Here is a 23,690-nt window from a genome sequence, read left to right on the forward strand (position 1 = left end):
CTCACCAGCCAAATCCTTGGCAGTCTACAAGAGATAATTGTACAATTAACCTGAGCTATTATAGATATTACTGTAGCACCCTTGCGTTTAGGCAGGGATGTGCCTCACAAATTTACTTGCCAGGAGTAGTTATCCTAGTTATGAGGGAGAAATCAATAGATCTCTAACAAATTCTGGCCTCATTGCACTTTTCACTTCTACCACTAGGTACTTGGTGGTACTAAATGCGAAAAGGGCAACCCAAGGTCAGGTTATGGGTATATGAGGTATCTTAGCAAATGGGCAGGGGTTTTCTTGAATCCCTTGGCCAGCTGGGAGAGCCTATATATTTGGATGAGGTCAGGTGATCTATGTTCTGTACCACCTGGACAGCTGTCTGGGTGGACGTGTGTCTCATTGGCCTTTCCTGGGCACATCTGGCTGCTAGGCTGTCTGAGGGCCTATCCTGAAGCAGGAGAGAGCAACGCAGGGTTGAGATTGTGGCTTGCAGTCCAACCAAAAGTGACCGTTCTGTTTGCTGGAGAACCTGTTGTGGTCAGAGGTAGAGGGAAAGCTGTTGCCAGTAAGGGACTATCTGCCTTATTACCAGGGACCCCAATGAATAACTGAAGCACGTACCGAAGCAGCATTCCCATCAGATGGGGACATTGGAGAATCGGGAAACTTCAGTGGGACTCAAGCCAGGGACCCAGCTAGCGGAGGTAACACTTGCAGAGCAGCATTGTGTGTCAAGCTAGGGACTAAGTAGCCCAGTGTGGTGAAACTTGAGAGGTATCTAGAGTGCCAAGCTAAGGACCCAGCAGAGAAGCGGGGATGAAGTTTGAGCAAGATACCCCTGTGAAGATTGGAAGCGCTCAAGGGATTCAGTGACAGTGAATCTAGTGAGAGAGCTGGAGCTCAGTGTATTGAACTATGAGGAGAAGTTGTAGTGAAAGAACTGTAATGCCGCGTACACATGACCAAACTTTCCAGCAGAAAAGGTCAGATGGAATCATTGTGTCGGATATTACGATCATGTGTGGGCTATTGGACTTGATAATAGTAGCCCATTGTGCGTCACTTACCTGACACAGGAGCCAGCGATGTCACTGCTGTCCCCTGTAGTCCGGAGCATCCATCTTCTTCTGGGTATCGCTGCTCCGGCCACTCACAGCGCTGGAGCAGCGATGACGTCGCATACGCACGGGAGCCGCCACTGCTGCCAACGGCGATGGTGCATGCACTGTAGACGGCGATGCCTGTCTTTTTGTAAATATCTACTAAACGTGAATGTTTAGGAGATATTTCTTGGACCTACAGGTAAGCCTTAATGTAGGCTTACCTGTAGTTCAAAGTGGTTTGTAAGGGTTTACAACCACTTTAATAGAAATAAAAGCGCTTTTGCTTTTGTGCTTTCTGGCGCCCAATAACTTTATCCATCTTACACCCACTATGCCTCAAAACCCACCACATCCAGAAGGATGTCAGCTATCCCTGGCCCAAAGGTTCTCATCAGACCAAAGGAGGCCTGGGACCTTGCTACATTTAGTGCCCAACGTGGGGATAAGGTGTTGTCCTTGCAGTAGTCACCCATAGCAACCGGCTTCAGCTCCATCGCGACTCCATGGGAAGGTGGCAAGTAACATTTACACTTCTAATGGACTGTGGTGTCGTGTGTACTATCAATGTGTGCAAAAACCAACAAGTCTCACTGCTCAGGGGAGAGGATTAGCCTGGTCTTTTGACACTTGCTGCCAGTGCTGTGAAGGTTAATGCAAACTCCAAAATGCACTCCAGTACAGTTCTGTCGCGGGAAAAAACTTTGAGAAAAGGTTCTGAAACTGCTAAGGCCTGCAGCTCGCTGACTCTTCTTGCCGACGTAATGGCTAATAAGATTGTTTAGAGAACTAAACTTTTCAATGCAGCCTCATGCAAGGGTTCGAACGGTGCCTTCGAGAGACCCTGTAGAACAATATCTAGCGCCGGCTCCTGAGGAGCACGCGCTATGGGTTTTTCAAATTTAAGGTTTCACCTGAACTGCAGTTTGGGTACAATTGTCTAAATTTGGACTTCAGCATAGGTCTGACTGGACTGTCAGATGTTCAGCCTGGCCACAGGGAGCACTGTCTCTTCTGTCAGGCATGGAACTATGGTCTGGTTGGGTGCTTAAGTTACTCTCTCTCGGAGCCTGCCCAGTGGGAGTGGCGCTCTTGCTGTGCTTTCTGGGAGAGGGTATTTAAGATGCGGATGTCACGTGGTTCGGGGGTTCCGGTCCAGAAGGATGTACTGACTTCATGGTCCTGGTCCTCCTGACCAGCCCCCAGGAAGGCTATGGCCTGGGGTGTGGATCCACCCGATCTTGTTGTCTCGGGGCTGGCTAGCCTGAGGCAGGGAAACGAAAGGAGGATTCTGAGGTGTTTGGGTGCCGTCTCCGGTTTGGGAGAGACCCATTAACTTCATAGCATTCTAGGGGAGAACTCTTCAGAAGAAGACCACATACGGGTTGGTTTCTTAGTAGGAGCCTGGGAGGGCTGAAGTACCCAAGAGAATCCAGTTTCGTGGATATCGCCAAGCTGGCTGAAAGATCCAGGTATCCTACGAGTGTTCTACAAGTTTAGTTTTCCTACGTGTTCTACAACAACGTCTGTGGCAGAGACTTGTTCCTGAGTAAGCACCTTGTTGGCTGCTAGGCCTTGTGAGAGAGGGACTGTCCAACTTGAGTGAACATTCAGTTGCGAATGGCTATTCTCTGGATGCAGTCAAAGTAAGCAAGTTCTTCAATATTGACTTGGACACTAAGCGTACCTGAACTTCCTTCCTAACCCTCTGATGCCATTATAAGAGACTGCTCATTGTCTACGTTTTTGCAAATAAAATCCATTTAAGTGGATCTATCGTCAGTCTCTCAAGTTACTGGGACATCCCTAGATGTGAAGTGAGGAGAAAGAAGGTAACAGTAAGGCCAATCTAATCAGCAGCTTCTTCGGGGTTAGTGCTACAATAGATAAGTCCCAACTGGGAGAATTATTGAGGGGAACTGGCCTATTCTGTGCCATGGCCATGAAAAATCTTGAAATTAAAGTTTCTTTTGACAAAGTCTTTTCCCAAAAAACTGAAAGAGCTGCTACCTGTGTCTTTAAGGTGCTGGCTGCTAGTCCTTTCTCCATTTCTTCATGGAGAAACTCAAGTACTGAAACGACCTCATCTACCTGAAAGCCCTTAGCCACATAATAGGAATTGAACTTTTTCCAGACCTTCAGGTAAGGAAGGTCTTTATTACTCTCTCTGATAAGCCTTTGGCCCTCAGGAGGTCTTCCTCAGAAGCCAAGCGGTTAGGTGCAGCCTGTCCGCCTCATGATGGACCACTGATCCTTGAGTTAGAATGTGCTTCCTGAATGGCAGTTTCCAGGGTGGTTCTGGTTGCCAGGTTTAGCAAGATCGCAAACCAAGGTCTTTTTGGCCAAAAGGGGGTGATTAGGATCATGTTGGTCCTTTCCTCTCTGAATTTCCTTAAGACCAACAGAATTAGAGGAAATGTGGGAAAGGCATAACACAGCCGGAAATGCCATGGATGAGCTAGCGCATCTATGCCTAGGGCTTGATCTTCTCGGTGAAGAGAAAAGAACCTGCGTGCTTTCGAGTTTTGCTGGCTGGCAAACAGGTCCACCTGGGGGGACCCCCACTTTCTGGAGATCATTAGAAAGATTTCCTGGTTCAGGCACCACTCTGTCTCCGCCAACCTCCTTCTGCTGAGTAGGTCCGCCAACAGATTCTGAGAACCTTTTAGGTGGATCGCTGTTAGGGAGGCCACATTCTGTTCTGCCCAGGCGAAAAGGTGGTTGGCAAGACTCAAAAGACTCTTGCTCCTGGTTCCTCCTTGTTTGAAGATATAAGCCACCGCTGTCGTATTGTCCGTCAGGACCTGCACGTGCTGTCCCCTGATGAAAAGCCAACAGACCCAGAAGGATGGCTTTTAGCTCTTGCCAATTTGAAGACCTCTGGGCCTCTGCCTGAGACCAGGTCGTTTGTGCATTCAGACCATCCAGGTGGGCTCCCCAGCCCCAGGAACTTGCATCTGTTGTCAGATGCTTGCCTATCGGGAAAACCCAGGAGAGGCCTTTCGATAGGTTGCCCGAATTTCTCCACCACCACAGTGCTCATTTCGCTCGAGAAGAGAGCCTGATCTGTTTCTCCAGTGAAGTCTGATGCGACCAGTTCTGTAAGATGGTCCACTGAAGTGGCCTAGAATGAAACCCACTGAACTGCTGGGATTGAAGCCGTAAAAAGTCCTAGCACCGCCACAGCTGACCGAACTGAGATTGTACAGTTTGTTTGCATCTGTTTCACCGCCTCTCAAATCTTCTCTAAGTTCACCTGCGGTAGGAAGACCTTCTAAAGGACCCTCCTACGTATCCCAAAAATACCACCTCCTGGCTTGGGATTAGGTTTGACTTCTACAAGTTGAGTAGCCATCCCAGCTCCCTGAGGTGCGTTTGTGCTATCTGTAGATTTGCCAAAAGCTGTTTCCTGGAATCCACAAACAGGTCGTCTAGGTATGGGACCACGGAAATTCCCCTCAGCTTCAATGGCTCCAGGGCTTCTGCCATGATTTTCGTGAAAATTCTGGGGGAGGACAAGAGCCCGAAAGGCAAGGCCCTGAACTGTAGGTGCTAGATTGAAATTCCCAGGTTGCCTGCCAGACGAAGAAAACACTGGGGGGCTTGGGCAATCGGGACGTGTAAGTATCCATCCCTCAGGTCTAAGGAAGCCATGAAGCAGTTCGGGGCCAACAACTTGGTTATTGAGTGGATCGTTTCCATGCGAAAGTGCTTGTATCAAATTGATCTGTTCAGAATTTTCTAATTTAAGATCAACCGATATTTCCCTGAGGGTTTTTTCACCAGAAAGATGTGTGAATAAAACCCTGTGCCCTCCTGGAGCTTCGGGACCTGTACTATTACCTCCTGGCTGGATCAGCTCCTGTAATAGGTTCATCATTGCGGAGGCCTTTTCTTAATCCTTTGGGAGGGCCGTAACATAAAACCTGCTTGGAGGAGGCTCTGAGAATTCTAGCCTGTAACCCTGAGTGATTATATTCCTCACAAACAGGCTTGACAACATCATGTTCCATTGTAGGAGGAAGGTCGCCAATCTCCCCCCTACTGGAACTGGATCGTCACTTGCTTTTGGTAGGCTATTCCGAGGGAGCCCTGAACAGAACTCCTGCCCTACCTTTACCATTTTGGGGGGGTCCACAGCCTCTTGCTGCCATCCCCACCCTTTCGGGACTGCTGAACAGCACAAAAATTCTTTTTCACAGCCAGTTTCTTCTTCGCAGGGAATGCCTTTTTCTTGTCCGCAGTCCTATCCAGGATTGCTTCCAAGTCGGGACCAAAAAGAAGGTCCCTGGAAAAAGGTAGACCACACACACTAATTTTTGAGGCTGTGTAACCCAACCAGGTCTTTAGCCAGACCGCCCTTCTGGCCAAATTCACCAATGTTGGCGGCCAAGACCTGGCCGCCATCTTAATAGATTCAGCTGAAAAATCAGCCACGTATTTCACTGCCTTTAAAATTAATGGAAAGGATTCGAATAAATCTTTCCGTTATGTTCCTGCCTCAACCTGACACTTTAGCTTTTATACCCAGCACTCCAAATTTCTGACTGATGCCATCGCTGGTTTGAGGCTGGCCAATGCCGAATCCCAGGCTTTCTTCAAGAGGGAGTCGGCCCTCTTATCCATAGTGTCCTTGAATACCCCCATATCTTCGAACACCAGATCTGTATGGCATGAGGCTTGTGAAAAAGCGGCATCAACCCTTGGCTTTTTATTCCACACCTCTGATTCTTTGTCAAAGGGAAAACACCTTCTAAGGGTTTTGGAAAGGAAGGGACCCCTCTGGATCTTTACATTCCCTCTTAGCCATGTCTGACAATACTCTGTGGACTGGGAACACCCTGCCCTTGGTGTCATCCAGGCCTTGATACATTCTGTCGTCCAGTTGTCAGTCCACATTTTCCTCCTGAATGTCCAGGGTCGTATAAATCGCCTTCAAAAGCTTGTCCACTTCCTCTAAGGACAGTTTGTATCTCGAGCTACAGCTATTATCCTCCTCCTCGTCTGAATCCCTGAAGGAAGAGTGCTTGTCCCCTCGTCCTCTGACTCCACACCCTCCACTGGCTTGGAGGTGTTGGTGGTGATGACCCCCAGACTGGCTTGGAGCATTCTGAACCAGTAACGTCTTCACTGAGCCAAATGAACTTGCCATCTCGCGTACTGAAGAAAATAAGTCTTTGTAATGTTGCAAGGTTTCTTCCTCCACTAGGTCCTTGATGCACGATCTGCACAGGGTTTTCTGCCACGATTCTCTCAGTGGATTTTTACAGGAAGGGCACTTTTTCCCAGGGTTTAAGTTTTTACTTTAACCAAACTTTTTTTCCTAAAAATGACAACAAAAAAAAGGGGGGGGGGGCTCCTTACTGAAAATCCACTAAGAAGGCAGACATCAGAAACCAAACCACCAAGCAACATTCCACCACCAAGGCTACAGGGTCCGAGAGAAGTAACCTCGGACCCCTGTAAGAGCAGGCTCCCCTAGGGAGGACATTAAAGAACCAAAGGAAAAAACACAACCCATAAGGAGAAGAATAAAGGCACCTCTGTGCCCCTCTTACCTGGGCCTGGCCAGTGCTTAAGGTGCCTGCCTCCACAGTCGCTGGTGTCCTCTCCTCCATCCTGCAGAGAGCCACAGCGGGACTGAAACGAACAATCGCTTTTTAAAATTTCTGGGAAAGGCATCCTCCGTCGACCTGGAAGCGCCGGTCTATGGACCTTCCCCCCCCCCCCCCCGACCTTTTTACCGGGAGGTCGCTGGGATGACCCTTAAGAAAAACAAGCAAGCCGGGAGGTAAGCCTTCATACTCCACCCTGGAGAGAGCGCATAACCCCACCCTTTCATGTTCCCACAGGTGCTTCCACCATGGCAGAGGAAATACAATAACTGAAGCCATGGTGGAAGAGAAGGGATTTAAAGGTTGACAGGTGTTTCCTGAAGAAAGGGGCGGAGCTGCGCTCTCTCCAGGGTTGTCCTGAAAGGCGATTTGAGTAAATTCGTATTTCGGATTCGTACGAATTTTGGGAAATTCGTATGAAACTAAATCGCACATGTCTACGCTGGACCGATCACCCAGAGACCACATACAGCTTATGGTCTGGTTTAAGGTTGGGCATTGGCGTGCTAGGACGAACTTTAGAAACCCAATGAGCCCCATGGCCCTTCTCAATTGACCTGGCAATGCTGATCAGCGGAGCTGCACTGGCTGGCAGCATAATGTGCACACTGCTGGTAGCAGTAGCAGGGGTTTCATCCTCCTGCACATTGCTCTTCATCACTCTCATCCCATTTTCCAGTGTAAGACAACGTGTCAGAAGAGAGTTCTGACAGAACGTCAGACGGAATGTCTGAATCTGAAATAGTGGAGCACTCTTCAGCCGGGATGTAGTTGCACTTTCCACGCGCCTTCACTGGCATAACCACAGCATCCCCTTTCCCACAGGCACACCCCTCTCCACTTCCCACTGGCTTACCCAGCTCCGGTACTTTCTTCTCAGGTGGCTCAGACATCAGGGCGAGCAGTTGGGCCCATTCGTAGCCTCAAGGAGCGATCGGTGTGCTGGGTCCTGGGGTAGTCATTGAGGCAGGTATACCAGCTTCCTGGATGACTCTGGTGTTAACCGATGGGCTCTGGACATCACTCTCAGCTGGGATAGCAATGTTCTGTTCCCAATCAACTTGTAGGATCCGCAGGGGTAGAGTTGGAAGGACAACCTCAAACAGATGCTCTCCACAGATGATCCAAGGCATCAACTGCGTGGTCAGGACAGAACATTTTTCGCAGATCAGTCCCAGAGACTTGTTTGCCTCCAGCCGTATACAAGGCAAACTTGCCCTTTGGTGTATATCGTACTCCGGTGTCAGTCAGGACGTTTAACATTGCTCGGACCGAAACGAACACCTGGAGCATACTTTCTCCAATCCACCATCTCACTCATGAACTGCGCCATCTTTCTTTTCAACCCAGAACCAGACACGTGGCAGCACTTCCTTATCTTCCTCTGCAGAGCGGGAACTCCTCTCCTCTGGCATGCGCGGTAGACAGCGGTGCCTGTCTTTGGGCAAATATCTCCTAAACCGTGTAGGTTTAGGAGATATTTCTTGGACCTACAGGTAAGCCTTAATCTAGGCTTACCTGTAGGTCAAAGTGTGTTGTAAGGGTTTACAACCACTTTAAAGCCGCATACACACGACCGGACTTTCTGGCAGAAAAGTTCATGTGGTCTTCCTGGGATTCTGACAGACTTTTGAACGAGCGGACTTGCCCAGACATGAAGGGACCAAAGTCTGTTCGTTTTGAACGTGATGACGTACAACGGGACTAGAAGAGGAAGTTCAATAGCCAATAGCTGCCCTTGCGTTGTATTTGGTCCGTTGGATCAGCATACAGACAAACGGTTTTCCCGATAGAAATTGATTGCGTCTGACAGATTTGAAACATGTTCTATTTCTAGGTCCATCGGAATTTTTGAAGAAAAAAGTCCAATAAGGCCCCTTTTACATGTGCGGACCGTTCGTCCGTTTTTCCCCACATCCGTTTTCGGATGAAAACGGAGCACAATGCAAGTCAATGGCATTGCGGACGTTTGCGGATGACCATCCGCAAACGACCGTTTTACGTCCGTTCCGTTCAGCTCCGTTTTTCCGAACGGAAGAATATCCTATTTTCTCGTCCGTCCAAAAACGGAACGGACATAAAACGGTCGTTTGCAGACGATCCGTTCCGCGGACATCCGTTTTTGAGCAAAAAATATATATTAATGTACAGGTGACCTCTGACCCAGGTAGTGGTCAGTCACATGTACAAGCACATGCTGCTAGTGGAGAAAGTGGAGAGATAATAAGCACCGTCGGATACGTGGTAAGCAGTTTGTGGCTTGGCATGGTTAAACACATGGCATTTCATGGCATGGCATGTCACGTGGCCATGTGGCATGTCACGTGGCCATGTGGCATGTCACGTTGTCACGTGGCCATGTGGCATGTCACGTGGCCATGTGGCATGTCACGTGGTCACGTGGCCATGTGGCATGTCACGTGGTCACGTGGCCATGTGGCATGTCACGTGGTCACGTGGCCATGTGGCATGTCACGTGGTCACGTGGCCATGTGGCATGTCACGTGGTCACGTGGCCATGTGGCATGTCACGTGGCCACGTGGCATGTCACGTGGCCACGTGGCATGTCACGTGGCCACGTGACATGCCACGTGACATGCCACGTGACCACGTGACATGTCACGTGGCCACATGGTCACGAGGCCACGTGGCCTCATATTATATGTAATTGTCATGTTGGAGTTCTATCAGTTCATTGTGTCTACTGTTACTATACAGGTGATAAAATCATCACACGGTGGAGATCTAGAGACCGCTACAGACGGGAGCTAAAGGAGGAGGCAAGAGAAAGCCGGAGCGGAGCAGGACCATCAACAAAAAAAAAAAAAAAGCCCCTTTTTTGAGTCAATCGACTTCTTGAGAAGTGTTATGAACTTAAAGAGGGATTCCGCCCAAAAAAAAATATTAAAAGCCAGCAGCTATAAATACTACAGCTGCTGACTTTTAATAAATGGAAACTCACCTGTCCCGGGTTCCAGCGATGCCGGCAGCCGAGGCCGATCGACCGCTCGGGCCTCGGCTGCTGCTGCCGCCATTCAAGGTGAGGGAATCAGGAAGTAAAGCAAATCGGCTTCACTTCCCGGTTCCCTACTGCGCATGCGCGAGCCGCACCGTGCAATGGGAATGGTCCGCGCTGTCACTGGGACCCGTGTGTGTCCCAGCAGACAGCGCGGCAGAGCAGGAAATGGCGTAGACTCCCGTGGGAGTCTATGCCCGGAAGTGGGTGAAAATACCTGTCTTTGACAGGTATCTCCACCCCCCTCCCCCCTGAAAGGTGTCAATTGTGACACCGGAGGGGGGGGGGGGGGGTTCCGATCAGCGGAGGTTCCACTTTAGGGTGGAATCCCGCTTTAAGAAAGTAAATACATTATTTCTCCCCTATATTAAATTATTTGGCCGAGTAAAACAAAATGATATACAGGAGGCACACAACGTCTCATATCCGTGTTCATCCTTTCCAAACGGGGTTGCAACTTTTCTAATAAAAATTCAAACGTTGGTAGAGACATTCGCGTAAAATTAAAAAAAATTTGCGGGAACTGTCGCAGATCTGCATAGTGCAGAGCAAAAAACCCTTCAGTGGGCCTCTTCAGCAGCATGGGATGTGTCCAGTACCTGCGTCTTATTGCAGATTTGTTCCTGCTCATGCGTTTCTATCTCCTCAAATAAGATAGCATGACAAATAATGTCACATGCTCAAAAAATCTGTCCAAATCCATTGCTAAATAAGCACATACACTACAGGAATCAGGAAGCACAAAGCCAGCTGAAACCACAAAGCAGCATGGGAAGCACAATGCATGCTGGGGAAAACAAGGAATCATGGGAAAATCCACATAATTCATGAAAAAATGATTGCATACAGTTCTAAAAAAGTGGATAAAAACGGATGAAAAACTGACAAAAACGGATGAAAAACTGACATAAACGGATGAAAAACGGATGAAAAACTGACATAAACGGATAGAAACTGATGAAAAACTGACAAAAAATGGATGAAGAAGGACATAAACTGATGAAAAACGGATGAAAAACTGAAATGAAAAGGATGAAAACTGACAACAACTGATAAAAAACGTGACTGAACTGATCTAATGTACGGTCAGCATGTGTGAAAGGGGCCTAACCCACACACGATCGTAATATCCAACAGAATGATTCCGTTTGACCTTTTCTCCTGGAAAGTTTGGTCCTGTGCATTACAGTTCCTAACAGTTCTTTCACTTCCACTACAACTTCTCCTTGTAGTGCTTCAATACACTGAGCTCCCAGTCTCTCACTAGACCCACTGACTCACTGTCACTGAATCTCTCCTCCAATCTTCACGGTGGCATCTTCCTCAAGCTTCACTCCCCGCTTCTCTGCTGGGTCCCTAGTTTGGCACTCTAGATACCTCTCAAGTTTCACCACGCTGGCCTGCTCCATCCCTGGCTTGACACACAAGGCTTCCCTGCAAGTGTTACCTCCGCTGGCTGGGTCCCTGGCTTGATTCCCACTGAAGTTTCCCGATTCTCCAACATCCCCATCTCCCGCTTCGGTACTTGCTTCAGTTATTCATTGTGGTCCCTTACTAGCGACAGCTTTCCCTCTACCTCCGACAGGATCTCCAGCACAGAGAACGGTCACTTTTGGTTGGACTGAAAGCTGCAACCTTAACCCTGCGTTGCTCTCTTCTGCTTCAGGATAGGCCTTCAGACAGCCTAGCAGCCAGATGTGCCCAGGACAGGCCCAATCTCCAGCCTAGTAGACCGGACAATACAACACATGTCCACCCAGACAGCCATCCAGGTGGTACAGAACATAGATCACCTCACATATATAGGCTCTCCCAGCTGGTCAAGGGATTCAGGAAAACTCCTGCCCATTGGCTGATACCTCATATACCCATAACCTGACCTTAGGTTGCCCTTCTTGCATACAGTACCACCAATTAGCCGGCCACGTAGTGGTAGAAGAGAGAAGTGCAACAAGGCCATAATTTGTTGGTGATCTATTGATTTCTCCCCATTAGCTAGGATAACTACTCCTGGCAAGTAAATTTGTGAGGCGCATCCCTGCCTAAACACCAGGGTGCTACAGTAATCTCTCTAATAGCTCGGTGTAATTGTACAATTAGCTTTTGTAGACTTCCAGAGATTTGGCTGGCGATTGTGTGCCAACATTGGCTCTGCCTGACCCCTGTAACTACACTGGCCACCTTTGCTTTCCTGGAATCCTCTAAGGAAACTTTTACATGGAAGTAATGTTCAGCCTTCATTTGTGAATTCCCTCTTCCCCCCTCTGTAGCATTCCTCACTTTCCAATAGTCTCAATTACTATGAGAGTCAGACTCATTAGGTAGGTGCTAGAGATTTTTGTAGACCAAGTAAATTTAAAGCAGCACTAGCCAGAAGCTAGGCCTGTTTATTTGATCTGTGGGGCTGGGAGTGGCCAGAGTAGGCTGGTGACTCTCAGCCAGTTTCATGTCAACTTCCCTCTGCTTCTACAAAGAAGGTGAGGGGGAAGAAGGTTGGAGCTTTCTGGGTCAGAGGAGCCATGACCAAACCTTAACCCAGATTGGCAGGCCTCCTTTAATAGCCAGGGTCATCCCAGCTGGGTGATACAAAAAAAAAAAAAAGGAGCGCAAGTCTGTCAGTGCCTTGGGAGGAAGCCCCCAGTTGGGGGGGGGACCTTTGGCCAGGGGTTTGGAGCTGAACAGGAACACCATACAACCCAGGGGGGTGTCCTAAACAGGAGAGGACAGCAGGGAATACTGCTGGACAAGTCTCCAGGAGGGATCCATCAGGTGTCAGCGAGCGGCAGGCACAGTTGCGAGAGGTAGTCAGATGGATGTAGCCCCAGCGGGAGAGAAACGGTTACTGGCAAAGTCAGGCTCCTGCAGTTGGGAGAGCTGTTGGGGTCTGCAAGGGGCTGACTGGGATCGGCAATTCATTAAACAAGGCAGCTAGCACCAGAACTTTGCTACACAATAGGGGCCTGTGGTCCCTGCCTATACTAAGGAACTTTGCTAAGGTCTGGATGAAACTGGGATTAGGCCCAACCATATGCTAGCTGCGCTTGAAGAATTGTGCTGGGAGACAGAGATAGTGTCCCAAACCATGCAAGAATCTTTCTTGGCATCCCATGAATTCCTTAACCCCCATCCAAGTTCTAATCCCTCAATAAAAATATAAAAACCAAAACCTGATGGACTGGATCATCATCTTGGAGTGTCTGGAAGTGAATGCCAAGCTGGGCAGGGTGACAGGTGGGCCACAATCATTCAGCAGCCCCTACAGGTTAAAGTCAGTCTTCAAAAGTTTAACTCACTGATGGAACAAACACTGCTACCGACATAAGCCATGACTCTTACTATTGTCCTTCCACTCTTCTTCCTGCTTTCTCTCCACTTGCCCCTCCTACATGTTCAGTATCCTCTTCTCCCTGCACTCCATCCTCTTCGCAATGTCGCTCCTCTTCCCGTGCTCTTCTCCATTCTGTCCCCTTCTCATTCTAGCCTCTCCCTGCACACCATCTCTTCGCACTTCATTTTCTTATATTTGTCCTCTGCATGGTAACTCCCAACACCATCCACTCCCAACACCATCCACTCCCAACACCATCCACTCCCAACACCATCCACTCCCAACACCATCCACTCCCAACACCATCCACTCCCAACACCATCCACTCCCAACACCATCCACTCCCAACACCATCCACTCCCAACACCATCCACTCCCAACACCATCCACTCCCAACACCATCCACTCCCAACACCATCCACTCCCAACACCATCCACTCCCAACACCATCCACTCCCAACACCATCCACTCCCAACACCATCCACTCCCAACACCATCCACTCCCAACACCATCCACTCCCAACACCATCCACTCCCAACACCATCCACTCCCAACACCATCCACTCCCAACACCATCCACTCCCAACACCATCCACTCCCAACACCATCCACTCCCAACACCATCCACTCCCAACACCATCCACTCCCAACACCATCCACTCCCAACACCATCCACTCCCAACACCATCCACTCCCAACACCATCCACTCCCAACACCATCCACTCCCAACACCATCCACTCCCCCTCATTTTTTTAGCTGCACCCCCTCTCCTGCCATTTCTCCCTGCACTGTCCTTTATTTGCACCCTCCCTCTCCTTGCACTCACCCTACATTCTCCATCCTTAAAAATTTGAAACAAGTTTTTTTTTTTTTTTTTTTTGAGAGGGACGTAGGAAGCCTAAGTGAGGACTCATGATCCCCATTAGTCTATATAGTATCCTGTGGCCCTATACACCCAGCTACAACTTCTGTCCCCATTAAGATGGAGGGACCTCTGACTTTCATACAACACATGAGACAAAGGATATGGCAGCCTCCTACCCCAAGAGACCCATGATCTAGATAGTTAGAGCCCTTAGAAAAGGGCCAAATCATACCATAAAAACGGTCTATAAATAAGCAAAAGACCATATTAAATTATCATTTTTTTTATTTCTCAGACAATATATATTGCGGCATTTTTAGAGACTTCACAATGAACACTGTACACACAGCGACTACAAGAAGACTGACACACCCGACAGCCACCAACCACCAGAGCTCTGCGGGGGCGGCCTCTTCCTTCATCACTGCAGCTGCAAGGTCATTTTGTTCTGGTCCAATCACAAGCAGAGGACCCAAGGTGGTCACCGCCTGTTCCTCTTCCATGTTAGGTTCTGCAGGAGAAACATTGGAGGGTCAGAAGGCACATACACATCTCTATACAATGCAACTAAGGGCTTTCAGGTGATACCTCAACTCCTACTCAAGTGTGCAGAGGTGGTGTCCATTGTAGACCCTCAGGAAACAAATTGTTATGTTAACAAAGTGAACACTATGGGGGAAGAGGATGGTTTGAACCCTCAAGATTTGCATTGCTAAGAAAAGGCTATGCAGGAGATCTACCTTCAGATTCTAGTTCTGAAAGCTCTATGGGAATAGAAGCAGCACTATGAAGGCCATCCAGGTTCTAGCCTTCCCCCTTCATTGCCACCCAAGGGGGGGGGGGGGGGGGGGGAATCAGTGCCAGGTTGAACAACCCCAACCAGTCAGGACCCCTCCCCCTGACCCACCTGTTATGCAAGATGCAGATATGGCCACGCCATTATTTTATGCAGCAGCTGCATGATTAAGACTCACCATCCAAGGCTTCCCTTTTCCCAAAGGCTCTCGGTCTTCCAAACCGGCTCCTTCCTCCTGCTGTCAAACCAGTAGGGTTGCTGCAGGTGCCCGGTGTCCCACAACACTGGCAGATACTGCTGGGGCCCTCAACTGCAGACCAGCTAGAGAAAAACAAACCAAAGTATGTAAGACAACCTGTCTTCAGAAGATGCACTGGAAGTGCGGTGAAAGGCCAACACTGGATAGGTAGTTAGACATTTCCCTTGAAAGAGGACTTAGGGCTACCTCATCATCCCTTTAATCCAGGACACATTACACAGGTTGAGGCCAATTTAATGCAGATAAGGCACCAAGCGAGTTTAATTACCATGATAATCAGCCATAGAAACGAATTAATGTGTTTCCAGGATTAAAAGGAATGATGTGGCAACCCTACATAGGGGTCATCCCTTCAGATGCACACTGGAGATAGATTACATTTACTTTATTGTAATGCTTTCCATGTCCCGTTAGGAAAATTCACACCATTTGTCTGGTTTACCATAATTCAAAGTGAGAGAATACCAATTTTTTGGGCTGGGGGGTGTCAGGAATTCCATTCATTTTCAGGATTTCCTCTCACCTCCTGTCTGGCTATGGGACAGGAATTAAAGGAAAACCTCTGCAAGCGGTGAGAAAAGTCTTTTATAATCCTCCCTGGCACTATCCAAAATAAAATTAGTCTATAGTTCTACGTGAGTGCCAGTTTGATCTCTTGGCTGAAATTTACAGCTGACCCCAAGGTGTCCAAGCAGCAGATTCAGAGAACCATACCCACATTTCTGATCATGCTGGCATCTGAGATCTTTAAGGCCAGGGGGTAGGCAACCTTGGCTCCCCAGCTGTGGTGAAACTACAAATCCCCATCATGCCTCTAGGAGTCAGCAACCCAACTGGCATTTTAAATAGTCTCACCTGTTTGCGTCTTTACTATAGGAACAGGCCTTGTTCATGGGATCTGGGACCTGGGTGGCAGCTGCGGCTCTCAGGTAACAGGTCAAATAGATCTGGAATAGAAGGTTTTAGCTGGTTAAACATTCCTATAAGGCACCAATCTGTGCAACCAATTCAAAGTCCTCACCAGAGATACATCATTTCCTAGGAACCGGAAGGCATCCACCGTGAACTGTAGAGCGTTTGTCTGGACCCTTGGAGTGATGAAGGCCGAGGAGGCATCAGCTTGTGTTCCATCCACCAGACACCTGCAGAAGATGGTCACTTACAATTTGTGTCATATGGAAACCCAACCCCTCTCCCCCCCCCAAAATAAATAAAATAAACCCCACTACACATACCCATTGTCTGCAATGATGTCATAACTTGGAGAAGAGGTGGCATCAGGAGATATGGTGGCCACACAGCGGTCCACATACAAGATCATAGCAATTTGGTTGTGAGTATCCACAGAGGCCTGTATGTAGAGAATATCCCCCAACTGATAGATGGGAGAACTTCTGGGCCCACTCCAATCCTCTATACATAAGGAAAGGGGATTAGTAAGAGGCCCAACAATAACCCCTCCCTCCCGATCACCCATCTTCCTCACCAGTCATCAGGACCAAAGAGAAGGACAACCTTTCTTCTAAAGACACAGTGGTGCTGAACGGAACCCACGTTGGCTTAATGGCCTGGCTGCTCACATTACCGTGCCTACAGAGAACAGAATTAAGGTCAGTAATGAGTCAAATGTAATTTAATGTCACAAATTCATATTACTCTTATCCTGTCCATTACCGACTTGGAGTACAGGGTCAAATCCTGGTTACAATTACACTGTCCAGCAAGTTACTAAAGGACGGCTGTCTGGTTGGTTCCATTCCTCTGGGACAGTGACCAAATGAAGTCGGATAGTAAAGCCATTAATTGGACATGATCCCTGAATATTTAAGCAACCAGGAGCAGCTACTATATCTGTCCCCATATTCTCTTTAGAACCTTGTTAGGCAACACACCCCTAACCAGGAAAGGTAATACTGTACATGAAAATCTCTTGACAAGGACAGATGAAGGTTAAACCCTTATTTGTGTTTTTCTGCCCACTCTGGCCAAACATTGACCAGATGCTGAACATCGCATGGCCCCCTACTGCAAGCCGATCCAGTAGTGTTGACTCACCGGTAGTAGAAGCACATTATGGGGACCACAGCTGAGTTGGTTCTGATGATTGGAATGGAGGAGGTTGGGCTGTAGGCCAGGTTGGTGGTGTAGATTAGCCAGTCTTGAGTCATCTGTGCAGAGAAGGAGACAGACTTACAAACATGGAAAGCTGACATTGTTTAGTCTTTTTTTTAGATCAGACCCCAAGTCCACCATTGCCTGGCCCTGGTGTTGAAGGCCAGGCCCAAAAGCACCTCATTTACCTTGCAAACAAAACTAAAAAGAAAATGACCAGCTTAACCAGCTTGCAAACAACCTATTCCATCTGACAGTCTGCATTACAAATCAGGGTTTAGTTTGCGCACATTTTCTATATGCTGGGTGTCCAGTGCTCCCCTATGAATTTGAGGGGGGTCCTTCCATTATGCATGTGCTTCCACTGTGGAGGCTCTCAACCACTTATAGCAGTTTGACCACTCACTGTCCACTGCAGCATTACCAGTCCTTGAGGCACAAAAAAAAAAAAAAAAAAAAAAAAAACAGGCAGGGCTGAGAACTCCCGCTGACGTCAGCCAGGGGGAGAGACCAGAGGAGACATGCAAGTCCATCCAATTAGAGGTAGAATTTTTTTTTTTCTGTATAGGACATACCAGTGGGCACATGTTATTTTCTGAGTAGATTGTAGGGACATACTATTTTAGTAGTAGACGGGGAGGATCATGGAGTGGACAGAGTAGAGAGGCGGGTCATGGCTCAGCAGCCATAATAAACAGTGTTCAGTTTACAGGGGGGAGGGCAGAACCAGGCATTTCAGGTGATAATTTAGGGTTAAACACTTCAAAGTGAATCAAAACGTTTACATGCAGGATTTTCCCTTTCCATGGGGAATTGACTTGCTAGGTAAATTCACATTCCAGAAGTCAACCTAGTATAGCCCTCTCCCCTTCTGGAGTGTACAGTTTGTGCTGGCCCAGCTCCTCCACCTATATAAAACCCATGTAGCCGTCAGGGGAGGAGTGACAACTCCGAGGCTTCTGATATCACACCCAACAACAGTCTCCACAAAAGTAAACCTGAATAAAAATATGACAAAGCTTTGTTGACCTGGTGATTGGTCATCCAAGACTCAGTCTACAAAAGGCAAGTCTTCATTCTGCTGGCACCTACTTAAAGTAACCCCACCACAGAAAGTTCCCAATACCTGTCCAGCTACGCATACAATCATCGCTACTAATGGTCTGGAGAGTCCTCTCCCACCAGACACTCCTGGTGGCTCTCCATCTGTACCCCGTGTAGCACTAACCCCCGAAGAAGCTGCTGGTTATTTTTGGGCTTACCGTTACCTTTCGTTCTTGTTTCACGTCTACGGGATGTCCCGTGGTAGGTGGCCCAGTGACTCGAGACTGAGAATAGATCCACTTGAATGGATTTTATTTGCAAAAACTCAAACCATTGAACAGTCTTTCAACTTGGGATCAGAGGGTTGTGAAGGAAGTTCAGGTTCTCTCAATGTCAAAGTCTATAAACGTTAAGGAACTTGCTTACTTTGACTGCATCCAGAGAATAGCCATTCGCAGCTGGATGATCCCTCAGGTTGGACAGTCCCTCTCACAAGGCCGAGCAGCCAACAAGGTGCTTATTCAGGAACAAAGTCTTTGGCACTGACGTTGTTGCAGAACATGTAGGAAAATTAAGCTGTAGAACACTTGTAGGATATCTGGATCTCTCAGCCTGCTTGGTGATATCCACAAGACCGGATTTTCTCGGTTACTTCAGACCTTCCAGGCTCTTGTTAAGAAAACCAAATTCGCACATGGTGTTCTTCTAAAGAGTCCTCCCCTGGAAGGCTTGAAGTACAATGTGTTTCTCCCGAACCAGAGACGGCACCCATCCACCTCAGATTCCTCCTTTAGTTTCCCTGCCTTGGGCTAGCTAGCCCCAAGGCATTGAAGCCACGTGGATCCGCACCCCAGGCCATAGCCTTCTTGGGGGCTGGTCAGGAGGAACAGGACCAAGTAGTCAGTACATCATACTGGACTGGAACCCTGAACCACATGACATCTGCATCTTAAATACCCTCTCCCAGAGGGCACAGCGAGAGGCCCATTCCCACTGACCTGGCTCCGAAAGAAAAGTAATTTAAGCACCTGACCAGACCATAGTTCCACACCTGCAACCAGAGACAGTGCCCCCCTTTGGCCAGGCTGAACATCTCATAGCCCAGTCAGACTGACACAGAAGTCAAATTTAGGCAAATAGACCCAAACCAAACTGTAGCTTGGGTAAAGTTTTAACTTTGAAAAAAAAAAAAAAAAAAACATATCGCAGGCTCTTCAGGAGCCCGCCGCTACACCCGCATTCCAGATCCCTACCAAACAGTACTGTTGAACAGGGGTATTGCCACAGATCTGGGCAACAAAGCAAACTATGGGGAGGGGGGGGGGATGTACTGACAGGGTTGTAACATGGTGTCCTGTCACTGAGCAGCAGTCCCAGATATGCAAACTGCCTGTCCTTTGTGTGGGTGGTGGCAGTGGTGCAGAGATTTGAAGTCTACTCTGGCTGGTGGGGAAGTGAAGGGAAAAAAAAAAAAACACTTAAGGGTCCTTTCACACGGGGCGGATCAGTTCTGATCCGCCCCGTGGATATCCGTTTGCTCAGCGGGGATCACTCCGCCGATCCCCGCTGAGCAGGGAGATGACAGGTCTGTCTCTGCACACTGCGCAGGGACGGACCTGTCACAGCGCCGCTCTCCCCTATGGGAGATCGGATGACGACGGACCGCAGTGCCCGTCGTCACCCGATCCGATGACGGATGGAAAAATAGCTTTTTCCTCCGTCACACTTTCGGATCGGAGCGGGTCGCATGTCAGCGGAGATGTCACCGCTGACATCCGACGCTCCATAGAGCTCTATGGAGCACCCATTCAGGACCGCCTGAAAAACTGACAGGCGGGCCTGAACGGGACGTTAGTGTGAAAGAGGCCTAAGAGTGGATAGGCTGCAGAATTATTAGAATTGTGTGTATTAGTCCTTTTCAATGAATCATCATCTACAAGGTCATTAGGAACTAGCTGACTCCAGGTGAGAGGGAAAAAAAAAAAAAAAAAAAAAAAAAAAAAAAAAAGCAGAGAAGGATCCATACACAACTACTGGAAGATGGGGGACATTGACTAGAATACATGGACACAGAGGGAACAATTGAAGATTACCTGCACCATGTTGCCGCAGTCCTGGAGGTTGATCTGGAAGGTGACAGTGGTGTCTGTACTCTGGGGGTTGGGTTTGCAGCCTTGGGGCCCCAGGCTCAGGTCAGAAGGTTGGACCAGCTTCCCAATTCCATAGAAATCCCTCTGGACATTGACCACCATGTTGTCCTCTCCACACTGGATGCTGATAGGGGAGCTCCCAGGCTGAGGCAGATCTCGTGGAACCCCACCAACACGTCCAGCAAGTGAACCCCTAGGAGCCCCAACACCCACAACAGGGCGATTAGCATTCCAATCTCTTGAGCCCCATCTAGAAGAGCCCTGGCCAGGTAGAGCCCGCTGGTTGCTTCTCCACCAATCTGACTGGCGGCCATGTCTCACCAAGACTCCATCACAGCCAAACCCTGACCAATAGGCCACAGCCAGGAGCAGCACCCAACAACCCTTCACCAGAAATCCCATCCTGCCCATAAGAAAGACAACACAATGAATGAGGGAGAGAGAGCTGTCCTTTATACCCCTCCCATCAACCACTGATACCCCCAGCTGGGGCCAATCATCACCACACCCAATGGCTGGGACTATACATGATGGATGGGGGATGGAATCACTAATGGAGGTCACCTCATCCCCCTGGAGATCCACCAGAGAAGATGACTAGATTCATCCTTATGCTGGAATCAGATGGGAGAGACAGGTCCATATGGAGTGTGCTACACAAGCTGCATGGAGGAGAGCAATCTCACAAGGATACACAATGATTGGATCACATACAACTGATACTACACCATAATACTAATGTCACTCACACCAACAGGAGAGATTTATTGTAGGGTTCAATAGCACAGGCATGGTGGGAACCCCTCATAATGGGCACAGCAGATGTACAGACCTGGAAACTCAGCACAGGAATGGTGGAAACTCCTCTGTAGCAAGGTCACAGGCCTCCTTCGGTCTAAAGAGAACCTCCAGGACCAGAGATAGCCGACATCCTTCTGTATATGGTGTGTTGTGAGGCATGGTGGGTGCAAAGCAGTTAGATTCATTGGGCGCCAGACACTTCTTGAATGCAAAATACATTTTATTTCTCTTAACAGAACTTTGGGAGAGAGGGTTAGGTCCAGGACACCCTTAAGTAGTTGCAAGATTCATTGGCAGACTCCAAGACTTCAACAGGAGGACAGCCATGCAGGGAAAGTCATCCAGCGAGACGCCACATCTGCATGTGTGAGAATGCTGTCTCCTATGGCAACGGTCTTTAACAGTTCCTAACACAAAGCGTAACAGTTCACTTCCACTACAATCGCTTCTTATAGTTCTTCTTTAATAGGGATGGAGGTGTGTTGTGGGGCCATCAGGAAGTCTATCATCATAGACGTTGATCTATAAGGCATTTGCCCCGAATTGCCTGCCCCTTTATGGGGGATATATTATTATATATTTCTTTTATGGTTTTTCATTAATCATTATTGGTATTTAGTCCTTGTGGTGCAGTTTCTGTGTATCCTGGTGGGGTCTGGGGCTGATTGGCTGTCCTGGCTGTCAATTACCCGGGAGCTGCAAGGGCATGTCAGGGCCCCCCCCCCCCTTACCCTACGTCCGCTTCGGTGGATGCGGGGGGAGATCAGGTGGGTTTGCCCTCCGTGCGTCGGCGTCATGCCCCCCACGCCACGCACGTGATGTCCGCTGGGCGATCCGGCGCCAGCGTTGTGTTTTCTATCTGGGCAAATTACTACAATCTGTTTTTCTCTTTTTTTTTTCACCATGGATGTGGCTTCCATTTCCTTTTCTTTCTTTTCTTTTCATTCTTTGTCTTTCCTTTTCTTGATTTTAGTCTTTAGACATTCCACAACACCGGCGCTCGTCTTTAATATTTGTGATTCTGGGTTCTAGTAACTCTCTAGTTATACTTCATACACATTTTATAGTACGTTCCTATTAATTGTATAATCCATATCACTAAACATCACCGGTGCGGATTATCACCAGAACATTTCATGGGGATCTCTCTGTGTGCCTGGCCTTCCCTCATTGAGATCTTCCCTCAGCTCCCGGACTTGACCTATTTGGTGGGCTGCAGCTACTGACCCCTTGTGGTTTACACTCCATTGGCATGTGAGTATGCATTGGGGGATGAGTGATGCTCTCTCTTCCCCCACATGTATACCCTCCCTTTTAATAATGCCCACTGTACTCCATTGATTGATCCATATATATATATATATATATATATATATATATATATATATATGTATATATATATCATTTTTTTGTAGATTTTGGGGCAAATTGCCCCTGAAGACGAAACGCGTCGGGCTCACAATATGCACCATAATAACCATTTTTCTAATAAGGTCTTTTATACCAATATGGCTTTATCCAGCAGTTGCCTATGTGCACTTGTGTGCATGTGTGACTATGTGCATTTTAGAATGGTTTTATCATCTACTAAGGATCATTGCCCTGCGTCACACATGGGCTGTTACCTTGTTCGCTATGTATCTATCATTGTGTATACATTATGTGACTGTTATCCTACAATTGGACTGTTATCATATCATCATTTATTTTTTTCACCAATAAAATTATTTTTTACAATGGTGACTGATCATTTGGCCCCACCTGCCCACCTCATTTAAAGTCCCAGCCCCCTTCTTTTCTTGTCATTCTTCAGCCCACTGAGCTCCCGGTTTCTCTCAGTAGACTAGATGATTCACTGCCACTGAATCCCTTGAGCTCCTCCAATCTTCACGGTGGTATCTTCCTCAAGCCTCACCCCCCGCTTCTCTGCTGGGTCCCTGGCTTGGCACTCAAGTCACTTCTCAAGCTTCACCCCCGCTGGCCTGCTCGGTCCCTGGCTTGACACACAAGGCTGCTCTGCAAATGTCACCTTCACTGGTTGGTTCCCTGGCTTGATACCCAATGAAGTTTCCAGATTCTTCACCGTCCCCGGTTGGTGAGAATACTGCTCCGGTACTTGCTTCAGTTACTCATTGTGGTCCCTGGTGATAAGGTGGTTGGTCCCTTAGTGGTGACAGCTTCCCCTCTACCTCTGATCATGACAGGTTCTCCGGTTGGCACAACCGTCACTTCTGGTTGGACTGCAACACAATCCACAATCCCAACTCTATGCTGCTCTCTCACTTCTAGATAGGTCCTCAGACAGCCTAGCACCAGATGTGCCCAGGATAGACCCAAACTCCAGCCATGCAGCCCAGGCAATACAACACACGTCCACCCAGATAGCCGTCCAGGTGGCACAGAACATAGATCACCGGACTCCACCCGAATATATAGGTTCTCCCAGCAGGCCAAGGGATCAAAGAAAACCCCTACCTATTGGCTGAGATACCCCATATACCCATAACCTGACCTTACATTGCCCTTCTCGTATCTAATGCCACCAGGTACCCGGCCACCCAGCAGCAGAAGAGAAAGTTCAGCAGTGCCAGACTTAGGGAGA

General features: G+C 48.3%; 1 protein-coding gene across 1 annotated transcript; it reads right to left on the minus strand.

Moving 5' to 3' along the window:
• Positions 1-14,210: 14,210 nt before the first annotated feature.
• Positions 14,211-20,699, minus strand: LOC143962205 (zona pellucida sperm-binding protein 3-like). The gene is made up of 8 exons (XM_077471540.1): positions 20,231-20,699; positions 17,037-17,149; positions 16,468-16,571; positions 16,217-16,394; positions 16,003-16,123; positions 15,837-15,928; positions 14,901-15,043; positions 14,211-14,437 (listed from the first exon to the last, which is right to left on the minus strand). The coding sequence occupies exons 1-8, from the start codon at positions 20,696-20,698 to the stop codon at positions 14,211-14,213; spliced, it is 1,446 nt and encodes a 481-aa protein (XP_077327666.1). The 5' UTR covers position 20,699.
• Positions 20,700-23,690: the final 2,991 nt, after the last annotated feature.

This window comes from Lithobates pipiens, unplaced genomic scaffold, assembly GCF_037356315.1.
Source record: "Lithobates pipiens isolate NorthernLeopardFrog02 unplaced genomic scaffold, aLitPip1_a1.2 Scaffold_8, whole genome shotgun sequence".
NCBI classification, from domain to species: Eukaryota; Metazoa; Chordata; class Amphibia; order Anura; family Ranidae; genus Lithobates; species Lithobates pipiens.

Coding starts and splice junctions, on each gene's coding strand:
- LOC143962205 (XM_077471540.1), bottom strand. CDS start 20,698: ATGGGCAGGATGGGATTTCTGGTGAAGGGTTGTTGGGTGCTGCTCCTG. Junction 17,150..20,230: donor ACTGCGGCAACATGGTGCAG/GTAATCTTCAAT, acceptor TTCTCTGCACAG/ATGACTCAAGACTGGCTAAT. Junction 15,929..16,002: donor TAGGAAATGATGTATCTCTG/GTGAGGACTTTG, acceptor CTTCTATTCCAG/ATCTATTTGACCTGTTACCT.